Source organism: Colius striatus, chromosome 1, assembly GCF_028858725.1.
Source record: "Colius striatus isolate bColStr4 chromosome 1, bColStr4.1.hap1, whole genome shotgun sequence".
Taxonomy (NCBI): domain Eukaryota; kingdom Metazoa; phylum Chordata; class Aves; order Coliiformes; family Coliidae; genus Colius; species Colius striatus.
In genome coordinates, this window is record NC_084759.1 from 156149539 (window position 1) to 156170940 (window position 21402).

General features: G+C 41.3%; 3 protein-coding genes across 4 annotated transcripts in view; 1 reads left to right on the forward strand and 2 right to left on the reverse strand.

Moving 5' to 3' along the window:
* LOC133627644 (uncharacterized) overlaps nucleotides 1-21402 on the reverse strand; it is a 28594-nt gene that overhangs the window by 782 nt on the left and 6410 nt on the right. The window contains exons 3-4 of one of the 2 annotated variants that reach the window (XM_062014163.1): nucleotides 10235-10578; nucleotides 2518-2529 (exon numbers count right to left, since the gene is read on the reverse strand). In XM_062014163.1, coding sequence (XP_061870147.1) covers nucleotides 2518-2529; nucleotides 10235-10578 — 356 coding nt within the window. Of the gene's footprint in view, nucleotides 1-2517; nucleotides 2530-7672; nucleotides 8927-9989; nucleotides 11732-21402 lie in introns of those variants that run through there. The other variant, XR_009820325.1, reaches the window with a different exon arrangement.
* On the reverse strand, nucleotides 11741-12252 carry LOC133627688 (histone H2B 8). Its single transcript, XM_062014398.1, has one exon. It carries the CDS (start codon nucleotides 12200-12202, stop codon nucleotides 11822-11824), a length of 381 nt encoding a protein of 126 aa, XP_061870382.1. The 5' UTR covers nucleotides 12203-12252; the 3' UTR covers nucleotides 11741-11821.
* LOC133627681 (histone H2A-IV) lies at nucleotides 12483-13315 on the forward strand. Its single transcript, XM_062014324.1, has one exon. It carries the CDS (start codon nucleotides 12563-12565, stop codon nucleotides 12950-12952), a length of 390 nt encoding a protein of 129 aa, XP_061870308.1. The 5' UTR covers nucleotides 12483-12562; the 3' UTR covers nucleotides 12953-13315.

Here is a 21402-nt window from a genome sequence, read left to right on the forward strand (position 1 = left end):
GCGCGGGTGACTGTCCCGAGGCCTCTTTGGGTCTCGGCCGGTGGCAGGAGCGGCGGCCCCGGGCCCGCATTTCGGGCGGCGGCGCTCCCGGCCCGTGCCCTTCCCTCCCCGGGGCCCGCGGGTCTGCGGCAAAATCCGACCAATCCTGGGCCGCGCTGGGCGCCGCCGCCCGCCCCGGCGCCGCTCCCCGCCAGCCCTTCCCGAATCGCTGCCTCCACGTGTCGCTTTTTCATTATTTATTTATTAGTATTTGCCTGCATGGCAGCCCATCTTCCTTGCGCTTAAATAATGTCTGCTAGCCTTTCGCTCTTCTACCTACAGCTTCTTTCTGCTACTAAGCCCTTCCTCATTTTGCTTAAAATAGGAAGGCAAAGGAAACACTCGAATGCCGGGATGTGAGGAGGGTTTGGGGGTGGTTAAGTTCTTTTTCTTTTTTAAATGTAACGTAGTGAGTCCTTGGTGCTGATTAAAATGTGATCGCTCTTACGTTTGTGTTTTCTTCCCGCAGCACACGCACTCAAACATCAAACTCAAACTCAAACATGTTTGCCATACCTTTACCTATCTAGCAGATATTGAAAGGTGCAAGGCTTGGAGCCTAAAAAATTCTTCTGAGAGAATAAACATAAGGGAGGGAGTCACATCACCTTTTGAGAATACTTCTTATTGTGAAGCAAGAGATCCATCCTTACTTAGGATGGAAACAAACAAACAAACCTATTACGATATAATGTTGATTTATCTCATTGCTAAACATGTATCATTCAAAATGGGAATGTTACTCATCTTTTTTTATGGTTAACAACATAATATGGGTCAATGTTCTAACATCAGAAACTGTCCTCGCTTAAGGTTGATTTGCTCAAACTTATAACATTTACTCCCTGACACAGATAACATTCAACTAATTTGTACTGAGGTTAAGCACAACTTCACAGATGAAGAGAAAAAAACCCCATTTTTAGTTATGCGGGAGTTTTCTTCAAATTTCCACAAATTTCGAGTGATTTTGGCAATAGGAAATAGTTTGTCCATTTAACAGAACAATATTGAAATAAACATAAATATGTTGTAAAGAAATAGTAATGTTAGAGTTTCCCAAAGGACTTTACAAGGATTTTGCTTTGCTGTGGTTTCTGTTTTCATTTGCACGTGTGTAGATATATATATATACATATATATATATATATCCCCCTTTATTTTCTGAGAACTCATAGAAGTTTGAAAGATCCTTGCTGCCATAATTTTATGTAACTGCTTTAGAAAAGAGGAAAAAATGTGATTCTGTGGCAATCACACACAGAATGTCTTATTTATTAGTCATAATGACTCACACATTAAATATGAAAATTACCTAGTTCTTTCCCTTAACATTCCCCCCTCATCTTCTATAAAATGGTCTAGCTATATATGCAAAAATGAACTTGCTATCCTTTTAGAAGGTATCTATATCCTCAGATATACATATTACTTGTATTCCAAACACAGAAACATAAGGAAGCATGTTTGAGTTATTGTTTTGGGGGGTAATTTTTCTTTAAATTTCTATGGTATTTTACTTCTTTTTCCATTTTTGTCTTCTTACTCAGATCTCTTTGACCTTCTTTTACCAAATTGTGTAATTCCATTGGTAGTTTCTCTTTTATAACTCAGGCAACTGCCAGTTTGGAACTGTGACTACAGCATTTAGAGATCTATCATAGCCCATTTATTTATTATTTCTTCCTTCAGTTATTATTTCTTCCTTTGATTTGAAGCACTCTTGCCTTTTCTGCCTATTTAGCATCTTATAAACATCACCAGTCACCCTTTTATCTGATTCCTACATTTAAACTAGTCTTCTACAATGACAGATCCATTAGCATGTGTCAGACCCCAGACAGAGAAACCTCTTATGTATCTACAAAGCAAATCAAATTAGCAACTCCAAAACTAAAATCAGAATGTTGAGTAAAGGCATCCATAGAATTGATGGAGAAATGAAATAGTTGTGGAAAGATATCTCAAGGAGAATGGGTATAAAAGCATCCCTTTTGCAACTATGAACATCTGGAGGAGCCTCAGGAAAGGTTTTAGAACCCTGTTTTCCATTTTTGGGGAACATCAGTCAGACTGTACCGGCACTCTACACGTGTACTAGGACAGTGTGGTGACTTAGTGGGAACTTTAAATTGCACTTTTACTTAGCTGATAACTAGTAATTCTTAAATGTTATTTCTAATATATTAAAAAAGCCCCACAAAAACTAACAAAAAACCACCCCAAACCAAACCCCCACAACCTCTTGAGGATACAAAGTATCAATATTTGGAAATGTTCTTAAAATACAGTGTCTACAAGTGCTCATAAAGAAAATATAGTTTGAAATATCTCTAATGTGGTGTTAATGCCATTCATTCCATGGGAATCAAAAGAGATAAACAAAACTCCTATTTGGGATAAGTCTAAAGATATGAGACATTATAGATATCTGAAAATGTGTAAAAACTGGAAAAACACATGCACATACATATATACATACAATAATTGCTATTCAGCCCTCATGGCATGTAAAACAATGACTACTTCACTTCAGGCTTGCTGTTCATTTTATTCCTGTGTAGCCTGCACTTCTGCTGATGCAAAAGGAACTGAAACCCCGCACACACCTGCCTAAACAAACAGTGAAGAGTCAAGAACTAGCTTGGCAACATTGTTCACTCTGTGAGGTTTTCAGACATTGGATACAGATGTGACACCTTCAGTCTGGTGAAACCTCTGTGTTACATTTGAGATCACAGAACTAGACTGAAAACACACAGCACTGGCAACCTCTACGTTTTCTTTATTGACTATATAGTTATCTCTCAATTTAAAAATCATCTATCCTGGGAGTGAATTAGTTCATATCTATGTATTCCACCTGCTGTGGTTTTTGTTTTGTTTTGTTTTTATCCAGACAACTTCATTTTCCCTAACACTCCCCCCGTCCCTAAACATCACACAATCTTGAGAGACCTGATGGGAAGATCAAAATTGGCACAACTAAGGAAAATAACATTCTATTTCAACAACCAGCATCATATTCCATTCAGGAGAAAAGAGAGGGGAGGCAGGAAAGCTGTGGAAATGTTTTTTTTCTTTCATTATATAACTGTTGCAAATATACTGGGAAGAAAAACTTATCTAGACAAAGTTAGATAAGCAGAGATAGCCTTTATTTGATGATGCACAAGGGTCAAGGTATAATTCTCAGAGAATGTCCAACAAAGCATCAAAATTAACAGATATTTATACCCAATATTATTTTGTTCATCCCTACTATTCATATAAAGCCCATGTATTTGTTTCATTTCATTTTAATTTAAACAATTGTTCGTTAAAGTTGCCCTTTACCTCGATTCGTTACTTGTTAATTTTACACATTATATTGGCCTTGTAGATTAATCCCTCATTACACAAGTTATACATATTCATAACATTTTAAAATCACATGGCTAATTAACTGACATAAGCTATTGATTATCTGGTGTTCTGGACCAGTATGGTACATGGGTTCAGCACAGTGAGTTGCTCAATGGTTAATATAACAAACTCTTTTCTTCTTCCTTTGAAGCAGTTACTCCCAACATTGCACTTGGATGTTTTATGGCTTGCAGGTGCATGGATCTGAACAATTCACCTTGTTCCCACTCTCATCCCCATGGTGTCTGATTTCTTGTGCATGTTCTTCCCTTTGGGAGCAGTTTCACAAAGGAGGCCTAGTTTTGCTTAGTTATGCTAAACTACCTATAAATTTACTTAAAAATAACTATTTTATGAAATCATTTAATTTTTCATGCTTTTATAACATAACTAGAATTGTAGCTAGCATGGTTCTTCAAAGCCCTTTAATGTCAGTGTGACAATGATTTTGACAATTGGTGGATTGCAGCAAATCATAGAGAAATTCTGAAATGCTATTTACTGTACTGGTGCAGTGGGGAATTTACCCACTTTTCTATCAGTAGTCTGAATTAATTCACACTACTGTTGATAGCTCAGTTTATTGAATTGGCATCTGAAACACAGAGAATGTTTTGCACTTCAGTTTTGGATATTCCTGAAAGTTCATCTCCCTGAAACCATCCTTCTTCCCTTTTTCATCCTTCTTCCTACAATATGCATTAAGCTCTGCATTCATACACATATTATAGCATTGGCATAGTGTGTTATAGTCCATGGAAACATAACAAACTTTTATTGAAAACTATCTCCCATGCCGTCTACAACAATTTTTTCTTATTGATGGCCTCACAGACAGAAGCTGTTACAAGTCCCCAATTTGTAGATCTTTACTGGTTCATCCTGATAGATCAGTGGTGTGCTTGAGGTAACAGAAATAAAACACAGATCCAAAGGGAAGAGTGGTGCTTATAGCCATTTCAAATATTCCTGATACCAGGTAGACATGACAGGAAATGCTGGAACACTTTCAGAAATTTATAGTGATGGATCAGGATAGAGAGGGCAGTGAAAAAGATACATGGGAGATTACAGTAGCTTTTTCAATATCTTGACTATGTTTAATCTTTACATGTGCATCAGAACAGATAACACTGTACAACACACATACTACAGTCTTTGGTGATGTATAAAGATGGTGTGATGAAGACTAGTAACACATTTTCTTCCCAGTCCTTCACCAGCAATTGTGTTACAGTGTAAAGAGATGAAAGATTGTAGGAGAGAGATTAAAATAGTATGCACTAGTTGCAGATGCATAGGTGCTTTGTGATTAGAGCTAATGTTAAGACAGTACCTATTGAAAAAAAATGAACCCAGGACAAATCTATCTTCATAAAGTCCTGGAATAATAAGTTCCTCTGCATGAGGAGGAGAGAGTATTATCGATGGGTGGATGAGTCACTTTATATGCATAGCCTGAAAACAAACAACTGTACTATGATCTTTGTCAATAGCTTGACTGGGTGGGCCTGGTTACACTATATGTATGGCTTGCTAAAGACTGTATTCTTGAATAAGGATCAGATGGATGATCCTTTACTCAATCTACATGGCAGGTGGAAGACTCACTAAAAAGAACAATAGTATGTATTATCTAAGATTTTGTCTAAATACAACAACGGGTGTACTGTTGGGTATGCTGGCTTTGTGGAGTTAGCTTCCAGCTAATCTGGAGTTAATTTCCAGGTAACTTCTAACTGAGAAGTTATCTTCTATTCAAAGACACAAAATAAAGCATTATCTCGACTCCCTGTAGGTTGCCTTACTGCACATGAATCTGCTTTTCTGACAACAACAGTGCTTAGGGGTAAAGTGGCCTACAAGACCAAGAATTGGTTCTGTAACTGAAGTCATACGACTATCACTGCCTGGAAGCTGGATAACAAACAGTTCTTTCTCTGTAACTAACTATTAACTGATGTTAAGAAAAAAAAAGGGGGGGAAAAAACCCTACAGCATCTAAATACTGCTGCAGAAAAGTTCAGTGCAAGAACTTAGAAGGAAAACATGTTTTTAATTTTAAAGTAAAAGTGATTTACTCATTTGTTCTAACACATGCTCGAGTTTGCAAGTGGGCAGGCCAGTATTGCTTGCAAGGACAAGCAGGATAAGGAATGCTTGCTATGAACCCTCAGCAGGCTACTAGAAAGGGGAAGGTGCCATATCTAACATGCTCCTCTTTGAACAGTCTCTTGTGCTGTTTAGAAGCTAATAGCAATTCTGTCTATGTGTCTGTCCAACATCTAACATTTCCCTGACCATTACACCTTTCTCACCAATTGTGGTCTTCCCCTGCCCAACAACTGATTGTTATTTTCCTCTCATCTTCTCTCACTTGCTTTAAGCCCTAACTTTGTTTTCACAAAATGGATGTCTCAGACAAAATGCAGGTAGATATTTTAGGATCTCAATTACAGGTGCAATAAAGACACTTCATACCTTACAGCTATTCTTCTACTCTTTCTGGTGATTGCATATACTACCTGGTTCTAGACTTCTGGGAATATATGGGTTGGGTTTTTACACCTCTGGACAAATGTCAGTTTTTTAACATCTCACAATTTCAGTTATTAATGTTGTATGAGCATTCACCAGTGGTAAAGGCCACTGCTCTTTTCTGAGAGAGATTAAGGCTTCAGAGTGAAGCACTTACACAATAGTGTTCACCAAAATTCAGAAAGGTGTGCTTTGTAACTCTGCTGCACACTGCTGCTCTGTACTGTCATCTAGAGTATTAGGGCACTCCTACAGTGGGAGTTTTCAGACACAACAGGCTGAATGCTTAGAGCCTTTGCTACAATTGCCCTACAAAAAATAACTGTCCTTGGATAAAAGAGATTAAAGAGGCTAGAAATGTCTCATGTCCCAGACTTTCATAATATATAGAACACTGTAACACCACCACTTTATAGTTTGCCTCTCAAAGCCAAGGTATCAAATTAAATTTAAATTAAATTAAGTTTTCAACTACCATCTGTTTTTACCAAATTAATTTTCATTTCCATTGGTTTGTATATTATGTTCTTTGAGCAGATTGGTTTTTTATTAGTAGTCATTTTCACTTGAGTAACAACTTCACTAAGAATACAGCTTCCCATTTGACCATTGCTTCACGGTAGCTGACAAACAGTATTTCCTAAAGGTCACCTATATACACACTACAAAAACTTAGGAAATAGTCTTACTGTTGTGACAGTGATATTTGTGCAATTACAACCTGAAAGATGCTTATACCCAGCAGAAGATACAGCATGACTTGAAAGTGAGAGAAAAGATATAAGAAAGGATGCAGCAAAGGAGCACAATCCAGGCTGGCAGGGGAGATGAGGTTGTATAATCACTGTTTGCAATTACTGAAGGAAAGCAGCCCAGGAAAGGTATTTGCAAATAAAAATAATGTGACAGGAAGTTTAGGATTTATGTTTACATACTGGCTTGCAGATGATAAAGTGGTCTCCCTTTACAAAGTTTTTACGTTACAATAGTTAATTCAAATGAAAACCTCTCCTCTTTAGGGCAGCTAAGCTCTACCTTATCCAATGGACTGACAGGAAATACCTTCTTCAAAGCAGTGATTTGAGCCAGATGACTCAAGGAAGACAGCTAAACAGCAAGAAATAGTCTTAGATAGATAACTGACCAAGCAGCTAAAAAAAAAATCTCCCACAAAAGAACCTTACATGATTACCAAGTGCCACAAGGGCAAAGCACCAGCAGTTTACAAGCCAGTCCTCAGCTAGTGAGCACACTGGGCTTTACCCACACCCAGCTTCTACCTGGCAGTTTTCATTAGCTCAAGCTCTCCTATAAAAGCTAAAGAAATGCTGCTGGACCTTGCTGGTACTAGAGGAAACTTCTCTTTATTTTGAGTTAGGAAATCTTCCACTAAGCATTCCTTAAACTAAAGAAATATCACATCAAATAAACTATGGCAAATTAAATTTTATTTCTAAACTATGGTGTCTGGAGTTTCCTTATAACAAATATCTTCCAGGATATATTCTGTGTCAAACCTGACTGATAAGCAGTTTCTCTTAGAATTTTTTAGCGTTTTCAATATGTTTTTCAATTCCTTAAGTACTTTTATCTTTGCTCAAAAAACCCAACTTAATTAAATGCTCTTGATATTAGATATTATATCATATGAAAGACTCCCCCCCCCCCTCCCCGTCCAGTCTAACTCTGATTTGGGATATTTGTCATGTCTTTTTTATACTTAAGTGATTCAACACAAAATGCAAGCTGTTAGGATTCCAGGTAGGATTTATTACTTGTATAAAGAGGAAGAAGTAAAGCCCTTTTTATACATTACAATCAGTCTATCACTATTCCCTACATCACTATTACAGCCTTCTGCAGTTGTTAAACCCAGTTGAAACCCACACAATATATTCTTTCTAACTCCTAGTCCACAAGGACAAACTATCACAGGTTGTTAGTAGGGTTTCTTTTCATAATGTGCTACACCCCAAAACTACTTCAGACTTCGATGTTATAATTTGGGGTTCATGTGAGCTCACTCTTCCTGCAAATGAAATCCCTTACTAGTGTTGCCTTCTCAGCTAATGGAGTGATAGTGTTTACTACAATTCGAATTTGCACGTCTCTAAATTATTCCAAATACTATTTATTGACCAGCGTAAGGGCTTCAAAAGAGTAGAGGAAAAGTTACAGAAATTAGGGCAAATAAAACCCACCTCTTCTCGCTCCTCAAAAATTGTTTATTTCTTGAACATGCAAACAGACATCATTTTACACTCAAAACTCTTGCTGAAGTGTTGTTTGCTCATACATTAAAATATTCACAAGATAAAATATTAAAAATTCCGATTTTACTGAGTTTAATTTAAAATGTTGTCATAAACATATGTAAACCGGTTTAGATAAATAAATAGATCTCTTACTAGCACTGACAGTGAATGACTTTGCTTTCCTGCGATCACACTGCTAATCATCTACTACAAAAAAAACCCCACCGAAATTAAAACACACAAATCCTGTGTCAATGAATAAATAAGAGGGAGAGGGAATAAATCACGGAGACTACAATAATTCCCATAACACTTCGCAGTACTTCCCACCTCCCTTTTACAACACCGAGGTTAACTAACAGAAAATGGCTGAAAGTGAGAAAAACAAGAGAAAGAAAATGGTGCTTCGAGGCACTTGATTGGACAGATTTTGCTGCAGACTCCAAGTTCCCGACAGAGAGAAAAGATTACCTCAGGTAAAATGCATCAGCAGTTAACACAAATCAGTCTTGAAGTTTCAGGCTTTCTAAAATGTTTCCTCTAAGCAATTGTCGGGGGCTGCTTGTTTCCGAGTGTAAAGGAAAGCTGTATTCAAATCAATCAGACCGCTTCTTAAAGGCACAGCTACTCATTTGTAGCACTGAAATGGTTCGACGGAACAGCAAGTTCCCCACATTACATAAAAGGGCCTGCAGTATCAAGAAAAAAACAAAATGCATCCCCTGATTAGAGATAATTTTAGAAGTGTAATTAAAGAGAAGCTCCATTTTCCAGATAGGTTCTCAAAAAAACCCCACAATTATAAATAACTGACGATGACAGATAAGGAAGTCTCCATTTAATAATTCTGGAGTCGATGTCAAGTTTTTAATCGCTAACATTCTTTGGAAAACACTTCTGCAAATATTTTCGAGAGCCTAGACACAGATGAAGAAAGTTGATTCAAAGACGTGACTGTAATCGCTGACAAAAGATACCCAGAATCATCAAGGATGCCATGATTCTGTGCCCCAGAGAAGACACCAGCAAAAAAGCATAACTTTTCAAACTGGGATTCACTGACATTACCTTTGCCCCCATCGAACCTTCAATTCTCTCTACAAATACATTGTTTTTCTCTGGAATAAGTGCTTGAGATGCTTGGGCTAAAGATGCCCAAGGGGACCTCGCTCAAAACACTGATAATCAGAGCACAAGTAATAAATCACTGAGGTAAATAGTGACCGAGTGGCCCTTCATGAAAATGCTGGACAGGACTCCTTGCACATTCAGAAACACTCACCCCCTTTCCCCTCCCCCTCCCCCCCAAAAATAAAAGCTTGGAAAGGAAAACACTTTCTGTCGGGACAATGAGACAAACTTGTAACCATAAGGATATAAAGTAAGTGGAATTGAAGCAGTAGGCGTGTACATATACACTTCTCTGAACACATCTCCCCTGAGAACACAGACTTCTGTAAAGAACTATTTATTCAAACTCGAGTTTGTATAATTGCTTTCAGAACAGACCGATTTTAAAAATGTTTATAAGCATTTTGGAGATGTGCATCTTATTCAGGAGAAGAAAATCTCAACTGTCCTTATGAGCAAAAAAGTTAATTGGAAAAACATATAGAAACAAATCTTCACTCTAAAGTAGCATTTGTGAGCATGAATCCCTCAACGTCAATTTACCACACCGTGCTGCTTCACTACAGTCAGGATCTTTTTGAATCCCTTTAAAACGTACCTTACATGCAGCTTGCTACTCACCTAATGAGATATTGGCTCTTGGTCACTGGAAAACTACATAAGGACAAGGAAACACCGCTTTCTACATGAGAGCAAAAGGTTACAGCTCTTTCCAGTGGCTTTGTGGTGGCTCTTAAAAGAGCCTTTGTGTTCTGGGCGAGTCTGAAGGATCCGTTAGCTAGAAGCTCAGGCACGCTCGCCGCGGATGCGACGGGCCAGCTGGATGTCCTTGGGCATGATGGTGACGCGCTTGGCGTGGATGGCACAGAGGTTGGTGTCCTCGAAGAGCCCCACCAGGTAGGCCTCGCTCGCCTCCTGCAGCGCCATCACGGCCGAGCTCTGGAAGCGCAGGTCGGTCTTGAAGTCCTGCGCGATCTCGCGCACCAGGCGCTGGAAGGGCAGCTTGCGGATCAGCAGCTCCGTGGACTTCTGGTAGCGCCGGATCTCGCGCAGCGCCACCGTGCCGGGCCGGTAGCGGTGCGGCTTCTTCACGCCGCCCGTGGCCGGCGCGCTCTTGCGGGCCGCCTTGGTGGCCAACTGCTTGCGGGGCGCCTTCCCGCCCGTCGACTTACGCGCCGTTTGCTTGGTGCGGGCCATGACCGCCGAGCAGCTTCCCTGCAACGAGCTGAAAACGTCTGCACCCAGCCCCGCCGCGGGGCCCGCTATATATAGCCGCCGCCGCGCTGTGATTGGCCGCCGGGAAGACACGCACGCCATTGGCCAATGGGAAGCATTCGAAAAGCCCGCCGTCCACCGCGGCGCGCGGGCGCCAACGTCCTCTTCCTGCTGCGCAGCCCCCCCTCGCATCCCCCATCCCCCCGGCGGCACGGCTGCTCTCGCTGCTCTGAACCTCCAGCGCTGCCCGCCGAGCGGGGCCGGCCGCTCTGACGCACCTGTAAGCTGGACCCGAAGCAGACGCTTCTGTGACCACCTCAGTCCTGGGCAGCCGGGATTTTAGCTTCCCCTGCAAAAGGCAGCGTTGCTTGCGCATCCTGCGCCACTGGAAGATCGCTCGAGCGCTCTCGTTCACATTTTCTAGGCTTAAACCTCTCATTTTTTAACTTGGATTATTATTTCACTCGGATTTTCGCACAACCTTGTCACCTAGGACCCTAGAGAAACTTTTTGCTCACCATCAGTGAGGAAAAAAAGATCCCGAACAGAAGGCGCAGCCTACACCAGTTCCGCCAGAGCTGCCTGGGGCTTATGCAATTGTTACCCTCTTTAGCATTCAGCTTCCGCAGCGCGTGGCGTGATGAATTTCATGAAGCTTTGACTTCTGAATATCATATACACGGACTAATTGCTAATCCCTCTGGAGCTCTGAGTAAACAAGCTGCTCTGGCTTGCAGCCAAAGTCGCTAAAAAAGGACGGCTTATCCTTTAAGGGGATGACGTTTTATTAGGAAAGGTACAAAAAAAGCATTAGAAACAGACTTATGTAAAAGAAAAAAACATAACAACGAAGCTGCTTTATTTCATATGAGAAATGTAGGGAAAAAAAATACCACTGTGCATTTTTCCTTTGCGGCAAAAGGTAGCTCTAATTACTCAAAAATAAGGAAAACTTTTAATAGTTGATAGCTTTAGAACTAATTAGGTGCTTAGGACGCTTTTTTATAGACCTGCGCGATTAGCATTTAGGGCAGGGCACATACAAGTCAGCCCAAATCATACCGGTAATTTTAAACACGCCAAAGGTTTTCTCTATTAAGCAGTTTTATCCTAGCTTGAGAACAGTGCTAAATACAAATACCACTCACCGAACCGACTCAGTGTGAACGACTCTTTTACTGAATATGTGGGTGGCTCTTAAAAGAGCCTTTGAATTAGACGATTTTTCAAACCGAGATTTACTTGGAGCTGGTGTACTTGGTGACAGCCTTGGTGCCCTCGGACACGGCGTGCTTGGCCAGCTCGCCGGGCAGCAGCAGCCGCACGGCCGTCTGGATCTCCCGCGACGTGATGGTGGAGCGCTTGTTGTAGTGCGCCAGGCGCGAGGCCTCGCCGGCGATGCGCTCGAAGATGTCGTTGACGAAGGAGTTCATGATGCCCATGGCCTTGGACGAGATGCCGGTGTCGGGGTGCACCTGCTTCAGCACCTTGTACACGTAGATCGAGTAGCTCTCCTTCCTAGTCTTTCTACGTTTCTTGTCCCCCTTCTTCTGAGTCTTGGTGACGGCTTTCTTGGAGCCCTTCTTGGGCGCTGGAGCGGATTTAGCTGGTTCCGGCATTTCAGAAGCCTGTCCGTACCTGTCTACCGCAGGAACGACGTAAATACAATAGCGACGGCGCCACTATTTATAGAGACGGTATGCAAATGAGATGACTCGAGGCTGTCCCTTCCCATTGGGCAATCCGCGGTCGTGATGTCACACCCCGTCGCGCCTCGGATTGGTCGCTATTTCATCTCTCTTGCAATTGGTTGCTTTCACAATCGCAGCCTTCGCCAATCAGAAGTGCCACCGAACCCCAGCAGGAAGGGATAAAAAGGCCGGGTGGCACCTCCTGGCGCAGTTGTGTCGATTTTTGCGACTTTCAGGAGCATTACGCAGTTTTTTATTTTCGTTTAGCTTAAGCCTTTGCCTGCCAAGATGTCCGGCCGCGGGAAGCAGGGCGGGAAGGCGCGGGCCAAGGCCAAGTCGCGCTCGTCGCGGGCCGGGCTGCAGTTCCCCGTGGGCCGTGTGCACCGGCTGCTGCGCAAGGGCAACTACGCGGAGCGGGTGGGCGCCGGCGCCCCGGTGTACCTGGCTGCCGTGCTGGAGTACCTGACGGCCGAGATCCTGGAGCTGGCGGGCAACGCGGCCCGCGACAACAAGAAGACGCGCATCATCCCCCGCCACCTGCAGCTGGCCATCCGCAACGACGAGGAGCTCAACAAGCTGCTGGGCAAGGTGACGATCGCGCAGGGCGGCGTGCTGCCCAACATCCAGGCCGTGCTGCTGCCCAAGAAGACCGACAGCCACAAGGCGAAAGCCAAGTAAAAAGCTCCTCTGACAAAACAACCCAAAGGCTCTTTTCAGAGCCACCCACGTTTTCCCAGAAAGAGCAGGAACACTTCAGCCTGGAAATACGTGCCTCTTCAAAAATAGTGTTTTCACATATTTGGAAGCTTTTTAGGTGTTGAGAGGGAAGGCTTCTGAAGCATAATAAGGTTTAAAACATTTCGAGGAAAGATCTACGTTTTCAACCTTATTTCACTGTTCTTTGTAGGTCCCGGTGTTTTTTCTGTAAGGAACTAATGTACTTAGTGTTTTTCCCAGTTTCACTTTTGTCAAAGTCAGCGGTTGCCATTGCTGAGCTCAGCCACGGCCAGATGGTGTAAGGGGACGCGAGCAGGTCACGGGTGGGTTTGCTGTTTCCCCGTTAAAGTTTGGGCCGCGGCGCGCACTCGGCGCGGGGATGGGGAGGCCGGAGCGCGCCCCCCCGCCCCCTTCCCGCCGCGCGCTGATGGGCGGGGCCGCCGCCCGCCAATCCGGGCCCAGCGCGCGGTTTTCAAACCGAGAGCGGCGCGGAGGCGCAGCCGCTCTGCCCCGGCTCCTTCATGGGAGGCGAACGGAGGCCGAGCACTGTGTGCTTACTGCCCGCTTTGGGGTTTGGAGGGTGTTTTCGTTGCTTTATGCTGCGCTTTCTTTTCTTTTTCGTGTTTAGAATCTACGGCTTTCAGGCAGGGGTGACAGAACACTAAGTGTTTCATAGGTTTGCTCTCCGTTAACTAGCCCAGAGCTGTTTCCAAACTGTTTAGTTATTTTAAGTAATGGGGAGGCTAGTGGTGGAAATCATAATAGGGGATGGTCAGTTAAACCAGCTAGGCTAGACTTGACTTTTCCATAGAGCGTGAGCTTGAACAGAAGCACCCCACAAAGTCCCAACGCTCACACACAGAGGATCACTGAGTACTGGTTTAGACTGAACTGATTTTTCAGTTCTCCCGTTTTTGTTCTGACAGCGTGGCTGCTGTTTAAAAGCGCTGATGAGGTTTTTTTGCAAAATATTCTCTTTCTCTTATGGTATTGCCTCCTGGGTGCTGTCTTCTTCAGCTTAACTGCACTTTTTAGTGCTGCCTTTTTGTGCTTGGCCGCCTTTTGGGGCTTTTGGATGTGGTCAGAGACCTCTTTCAAAAGGTGGTGGGAGGAGTGCAGGGAGAAATAAAGATGTTTAGTGTAAGGCCAGTATTTATAGGAAGGTGCCTCTAACTCCATTACTCTGGAGGAATCTGCCGCGATGGAAGGTACAGATTAACATGCTTTTTCTAGTCATTTGAGGGACACTGCCTTCCCTCTTTTGTTAGGCATATATAGAGAAAGCAGGGTTTTAGTCTTTCATTCCGTGGTAGTTTATATGGAAGAAAACAAAACTGCCCGAAGGGACTGACACGCTGGAGCCTGGAGACTCCGAATGAGGCTGCTTGGGGGAGTATTTGCTTTGGTCTTTAAAAGCCCCCTTGGGAAATAAGGCAAGCAAGACAGTATTGATTTTTGCAGTGTCCTCCCTCAGGAGGGGGAGGAGTGAATCGTTGTGGCAATGTGATAAACGGAAACGTTTCTCAAGCAGAAAGGGAGTGCCCGGCCGAAGTGTTGCTTGGAAACAAAATGAGAATCCCGAGACTTGTTTTAAAGCATACTGGCTTTTTAGATAGTTTTCAAGGGGGGGGGGGGGGGGGGGGTGTTTTTCCAGAAACAGGTAGAGGACTTGAGGGTTGGAGTGGTTTTTTTTCCACTCTTTTATCAGCCCTTCCTTTATGAAGGAAATTATATGGGATATTAACGATCTACCATACAGAGTTAGAATTTAAAACAATATTAACCACAGGACTTTATTAGTAGCTGTGCTGAAATTTAAGGCTAGAACTAGGTTTAAAGCATTTGATGATTACTCCTTTTTAAACAATGCCTGGTTATTTAATGTAGCATATTAAGGAAAATAACCAGGGAGCAGGGGGTGGGGTGTTGTTACGTGGCTCTGAAGCAGAGGACTGATTTGCAGAAGTTCTTGAATGGGACATTTAAAAATGACGTGGTTTGAAACAGTCTTTCCAGGTTCAAGTTTGCCTTCAAACACCCTGTGAAGAGTGAGCATTAGTCTCTTTTGAGGCCCAAATCCCACACTGAAGTGCCTAAGAGGGAAGTGTATCTGTTTTGTTTCTCTTGGACATTAGGGAAGGAAAGATTTTTCTCCACTAATGTTTGGAAAAACACATAAACCCACAAGTAGTCTAACTTTTTTTGGAGTTTTTTAGTGAGATACAAACAACTTGAAATACAGTAGCCTAAAGTATTTTTTCTGTTATCCTCTTCATTAGAATCTTGTTACATGGAATAATGGCAAATCACAAAACTTACCATTTTGTTCTCTGCCCTTCTAGCTATGTTTCCACCTTGAGAATTTTTTTCTACAGTTACTGAATATAATTCCTCTTCCTTCCTTCTCACCAGTCATTGACACTTAATGTAGGAAGGCAGTATATTCTACTTTGTGTCACTATGCTTGTTATAAAGTAGGGTAGATTTTCTGGATACCATAGTTAAATAAGAGTTCTATATAATCCAGCTCTCTCATATTTTAATGTAACATCTATTTACTAGGTGATAGATGAGATATTTAAAAGTTTTCTTTAATAAAAAAGTATTTTATTTTAAGTTCAAGTGCTGAATTTCTAATTATTTAGGATCCTTCCCTGGATTTCCTTCCAACTATTCGGACAGTCTAAATTCTCAGACATATCTCTACACAAAGGAGGAAGGCATCACAGGTGATGGTAGTAATGAAAAAAACACAGTGCTCTAGATTATGACTTAAATTACTTTTGACCTTTAAGTCCATACAAAATACATTCTTATGCTTTAGAGTATTAGCTCTAGCACTGGCAGAGCAATCTGTCAGCTTGCTCCCAGAGAATTCAATCTGTAGTTTCTTAGTAGCTCTCCATAGCTTTCTTTTTTTTCCCCCATAAAGCACTAGCAGATAATAAGGAAAGGAAAGGAAAGGAAAGGAAAGGAAAGGAAAGGAAAGGAAAGGAAAGGAAAGGAAAGGAAAGGAAAGGAAAGGAAAGGAAAGGAAAGGAAAACCATACTCAGTTGCAGAAACATTCCCAAGTATGCAGACAAACAAGTAAAAACATGAAATAGTAAATGAACATTAAATTGTAGACAAGTTACAGTATTTGCCTAGCCAACAAAAGTGAATGGAGTTAATTGCCTGCTACCATGGATATGTCCATGAGACTGTTGGCTGCTTTCTGCAAAACTTCTTGGAACATTTGTGTGGCACAGCCTATGCAAAGGTTAAACATTTCTAGGTCTTTTTGTACATTACTCTCAAATCCCTTCACTCAACTTTTTAGTTCCATTAGTACTTTTCTGCAGCCATTCATGAGTACACCAAAACACAGTAAATTAGGAATATCTTATAAGTCTGCTGTAATGTACAGAAACCTTTTGAATAATAACATCATAGAATCATAAAATGGTAGGGGTTGGAAGGGACCTTTAGAGATCATCTAGTCCAATGCCCCTGCAGAAGCAGGTCCACCTAGATCAGGTCGCACAGGAACGCAACCAGGCAGGTCTTGAAACCTTCAAGGAAGGAGACTCCACATCCTCCCTGGGCAGCCTGTTCCACTGCTCTGTCACCTTCAGAGTGAAATAGTTTATTTCTTATGTTTAAATGGAACATTCTGTGTTCCAGCTTCATCCCATTACCCCTTGTCCTGCTGCTAGATATAATAGAGATCAGTAATTTACTTTTCATATGTACTTGAAAACAGACCTGCTTAAACATCAAATGAAGTTTAAAAAAAAAAAAAAAGGTATTTTTATTTCTCTCAGATACACAGTACATTTTGACAAGTGAAAAAGAAGCTCACATGTTTCCACTCAAACAATTTCAGGAACTGATGCTGACATATGGGAAATTTGAATGCCAGTCTGAAAACCACTTGCGTTATGGCTGTAGAAAAGCATCAGAAACGTGCAGCTGCAGGTAACAACAAATGCTCTGAGTGTGTCTAATACTAACAGAAACACCTGTTGCTGGAATCTGTAGGCAAGTCTTTGTGTGTCTTTCTCATTGCATCTTCTGAGAGTTTCCCTGATAATACCATGGTACAGTCAAGTAATGGGGGGATCGATCTGGTTTGGGACATTTCCCCTGGAACACTACACTGGTTTGGGATGGGCTTGGGGTGGCTTCGGGGCCCCTCAGATAGACTGCACCCAGGCTGCATCAATTTGTGACCAATTCTGCCTGGGAAGCAGCTCCCTTCCCTTCCCTTCCCAGTTATTTTTACCTGCATTTTATTTATACTTTTATATTTATTTATATTTCTGATGTCCAGGGTTAAAAAAAAAGGCTTGATCAAAAAGCACCAGGAGCAGTAGGGCTTCCACCTTGCTCTGTTAGAAAATGTTATTTTGATTCTGGAGGCTTTCATGGCTGATAGCACAACTAACCATTCTGCTCGATAAACCACCTCTATAAGGAGCCCATGATCCTTAGAGTGTTTTCTCCCCTCGTTCCTTCTGTCTTAAAAGAAACATAGCTGCATAGGAGTGAAATAACAGTACTGTACTAATTAGGCAAACAAACCTTTTTTCCTCTCCAGATAGCATCTCTCTGTGTCACTTATTTAAGGACTCTATTATTTCAGGTCTCCGAACACAAATTCAAAAATTATATTGCTCTTGACATGTGGGGAGTGATTTCACATAGAAACCAAATCTTTCCCTCTACCTGTACACCCTGCAGCTTTTTCCTCTTATGCAACCCTATTGCTTCCTTAAGTAGTTTGTGAGAGGATCATGGAAACACCTGCGCAAACCAGGACATTGGGAACTTGGAAATCCCTGGAAAAAAGAAGAATCAAATTAATAGGAGCTTTTTTAAAAGGGAAGTGGTATTGGTTTTTGAGGATTGGCTCTTTGTTTATGACTGAATTTCGGGGTTATTACCTTATAGCAAAACCAAAACTGATCCTCAGGAAGCACATTTAATTAAATGGCAGTTGATATCACCAGGGATCAATTTAGAAGTTTTTAAGGGATTGGAACTATTTATCACCATGGTTATGCAAGCAGCTGTGTTCTCTAGAACTGATTATTAAAGAGGGGAGAGATGGCTTCATCATCACTTTGTCACTCATCATCTTCAACTCTTCTTTTTCATTTGGAAAAAGTCTATAGAGATGAGTTCATTTACTTAAGGAAATCACCTATGATATTTAGACAACCTTTCTGGCCTCAGTAATCTTGTGATTGGTAACTAACTTTATAATTAGATTGGACATTGCTAAATTTGACAGATTTAGCCAGTGACCCTACAGATAGTACAGAAGATGAGCAGGAACATCTTCACCCTGTAGTTATGTTCTGAAAGTGTCCTAGTATCCTTAATATGGAAGCCATTTTAGACATTCAATCATCTTTATTACTTTTCTCAGAACTTTCTTTTCCAGTTGCACTACAGCATTTTTTAATTAGAGGCCACAAATGTACACAGTATTCAAGGTGCAGCTATTCCATACAGTTCTACAATGGTACAAAAATACAGTATCTCCTGTTTAACTCTCTGTTCTTCTTCTAATGATTCTTGACATTCAATTTATTTTCATCATAGTGTTTCTGAACATTGAACAAATCTTTTGGTTAGTTATTTATTGGATTTGAGATGTGGGAGGATTTTTGTTTTATTAGGATCAACCTGGAGGGTGCAGTGAAGGTAGAAGTTGGTGGTGACACAGTTATGAAGACTTAAGAGGGAGGGAACAGGTAGTGCAACAAACCTATGGTCCAACAAACAAACAAGAATAAACAAGAAGGCTAAAGGTTATTTTCATTTAAAGACACTCAAAATACCTAAAGCTTGGAGAACCCATCCTATGAAGCTCATGATGGCTTTTGGCATTGTTGCAGGTCAGGCAAATGGGAGATTTTTTAATCACCATAAGGATGTTTTGATTTTCCACCGTCCATTATGATCCAGAAGTTCAAGTCCACACATCTCTACAGGCAGTGGAGTTCTCATTAATTGCTAGTCCTAGGTACACACTCTGTGTGTACAGACTGCTAACTGCTGAAGGACCTTGCAGCCACATCAGAGCAGCTGGTGGTGGATTTCAACAGGAAATTTCATACTAGATGTGTGCCTGTGTTTGTGTGTGTGCATAGATATGTAACACACTGGCAGTGTAAAATGACAGTATCCTACATTACAGCAGCATAGGACAATCTAATACTAATAAGGTCAATATTTACTTACTATAAATGGAAAGGAGCAGGGAGGTCATTACCTTGTAAAGGACTTCAACTTTCTCCTATGTGCTTTCACCCATGTGGTTTTTGGTTGTGGGTTTTTTTTTTTTGCTTTCAGCCCAAACTATTCCTTGTCTATCTCTGAATCTGGGGATAATCAGTAAAGGTAACTGAGGGTTGCTGCATAAACACACCAATGCATGAAAAGATAACACTTTTAATAGGTGACGTTAATAAATGTATGTTAATAAATACAAATATTATTTTAGTGAGATTTATAAAGCTATGTCTGAGAAGGACCCCACTGTTCTGGGGTAGAAGTCCCCAGGAACAATCCACACTGGATCAGGACTTCCAGCTTCTGTCTGGAACTTACAATGCACCTTCGGTGGCTTCAGTGTAGAGCCCAGAGGCAAATGCACAACCTAGAAGAAATCCTGCTGTGCCTGTGAGGAACAGTCAGTCCAGGTGAATGAGAATGGAACATAAGCTTGAGCTGACCAAAACTCAGGCAGTCCAGAAGTAACTTAGGAGGTTATTGAGCTGTCAAGTGTAAAATGTGCAAATCTCCTTTATATTGAGAGGATAAGTACCAGTCATACCAATGGGCCTGTCATCAGTTTCCTGGCAGATGTCCCATGCAGAGGTGTAGGTTGCTGACCTGGACAGAGATTGAAAGCTTGGAGTTTCTGTATGAGTGGGATGCACAGAGAATTAATTTTGCTTGTAGTTTAATTAACAAATTTGTGGTGTAACTCACCAGATTTTTTTCTCCTGGAACCAGACAACTTCTGTAACATTTTCATCACATTATTTATCACTCTAGGCAAAAATTCATCTTCTTGTTTACTTGGATGTCTGTATTTCATGTGATTATGCCCTGAGAACTCTAATATTTCCCTTAAAAGATGATGCAGTCTTCCTTTTCCTCACAAATATTTCACGTAAGTAAAATAACACATTTATCACAAGCTTCTGCTTTAGGAGGTGAAACAAATCTGTTTCTCCAAATCTCAACATTTCTATCACAACACTTTCGTCTGGTTTAAAAAAAAACAGACCACAGAGACTTTCTAAGTTGATATTAATTCTCCTGTTGACCCGAGAAGGCACATGCTGACAGACCTACTGAGGGTCAGCATCTCCTTCATGTAGCTAAAGAGTTTTTTTGAAAAGCCCAAAGAAAGTAGGTACTTTAAGAGAACACAAAATTGGAAATTCACACTATTCAACAGCCTCCTCAAGGGGATGGTTGTCTTTTGGGAAAGCTGGGAATATTAGCAGGAATAGCAGGATGGAAGATCAAGAGCTGATGGAGAAGGGAAGTGCTATGACCTGCTATGACATACCTAGAGTGGGAAGAGGAATAAAATTGTTGCCCTTACCCAACCTGCTACTTCACTCCAGTATGCTCAGGGTGGCTTTCCACACTATAGAAGACAGCTCAAGGCTCCTTCAACTAGTGCTGCCTGATCAGGAAGAGTGAACCTTTCGCCCTCCCCATTCTGTCTTCATTAATGATGACAGACAAATTGTAAAAGTAAACTAATCAAAGGGTAGTTCATATACTTACTTGTTGGTTCTCAGTAGCAAAACCTATGTAAATGAACCACCAGGAGTGAAGGATGAATGTTTGTAACAAAATACAAGACCAAGATGTCATATTGGGAAACAAAGTGTTACTCCAGAATTCTGTCACTGCAGATTGCTTAGGGCTTCTTCCTCTTTTTCCAGAACATTAAAAGGTTTAAGCTCCTGTAGATAGGATGTGTGCCCCTCCTCTTGGTTTAATTTTGTCTATTTTCAGGAGTGCCTCAACACTTCAATATACACTTACTTTATAGCTACTACAGGTGTCAGTGAAAAGTTTAGAAAGATACCACACACATCATGCTAAAATAAACCCAAGAAATTTAAACTGTCTATTGTTTGGTGTGGAGAACATAAAACTGTCTAAGCATTACCTGACTTTAACCATCATGAAATTTAGGACAATACTTCCTCAAATAATCCAGCAGTGTAATACAGCAGTCTATTCTATGTATATGTACATTGCTGTCAAAACTAGAAAGGTTCTGGGTGAAATCATAGTGAAAATTAATGCTTTAGACTATCTGTAGGTTTTATCCTTTCTGAAGCCGAGACGTTCCTTAGGTCAGGAACAAATTACATTTTTGGCTGCTATG

Bases quoted from the DNA above. Each gene is read 5' to 3' on its own strand.
- LOC133627688 (XM_062014398.1), bottom strand. From the start codon at position 12,202: ATGCCGGAACCAGCTAAATCCGCTCCAGCGCCCAAGAAGGGCTCCAAG.
- LOC133627681 (XM_062014324.1), top strand. From the start codon at position 12,563: ATGTCCGGCCGCGGGAAGCAGGGCGGGAAGGCGCGGGCCAAGGCCAAG.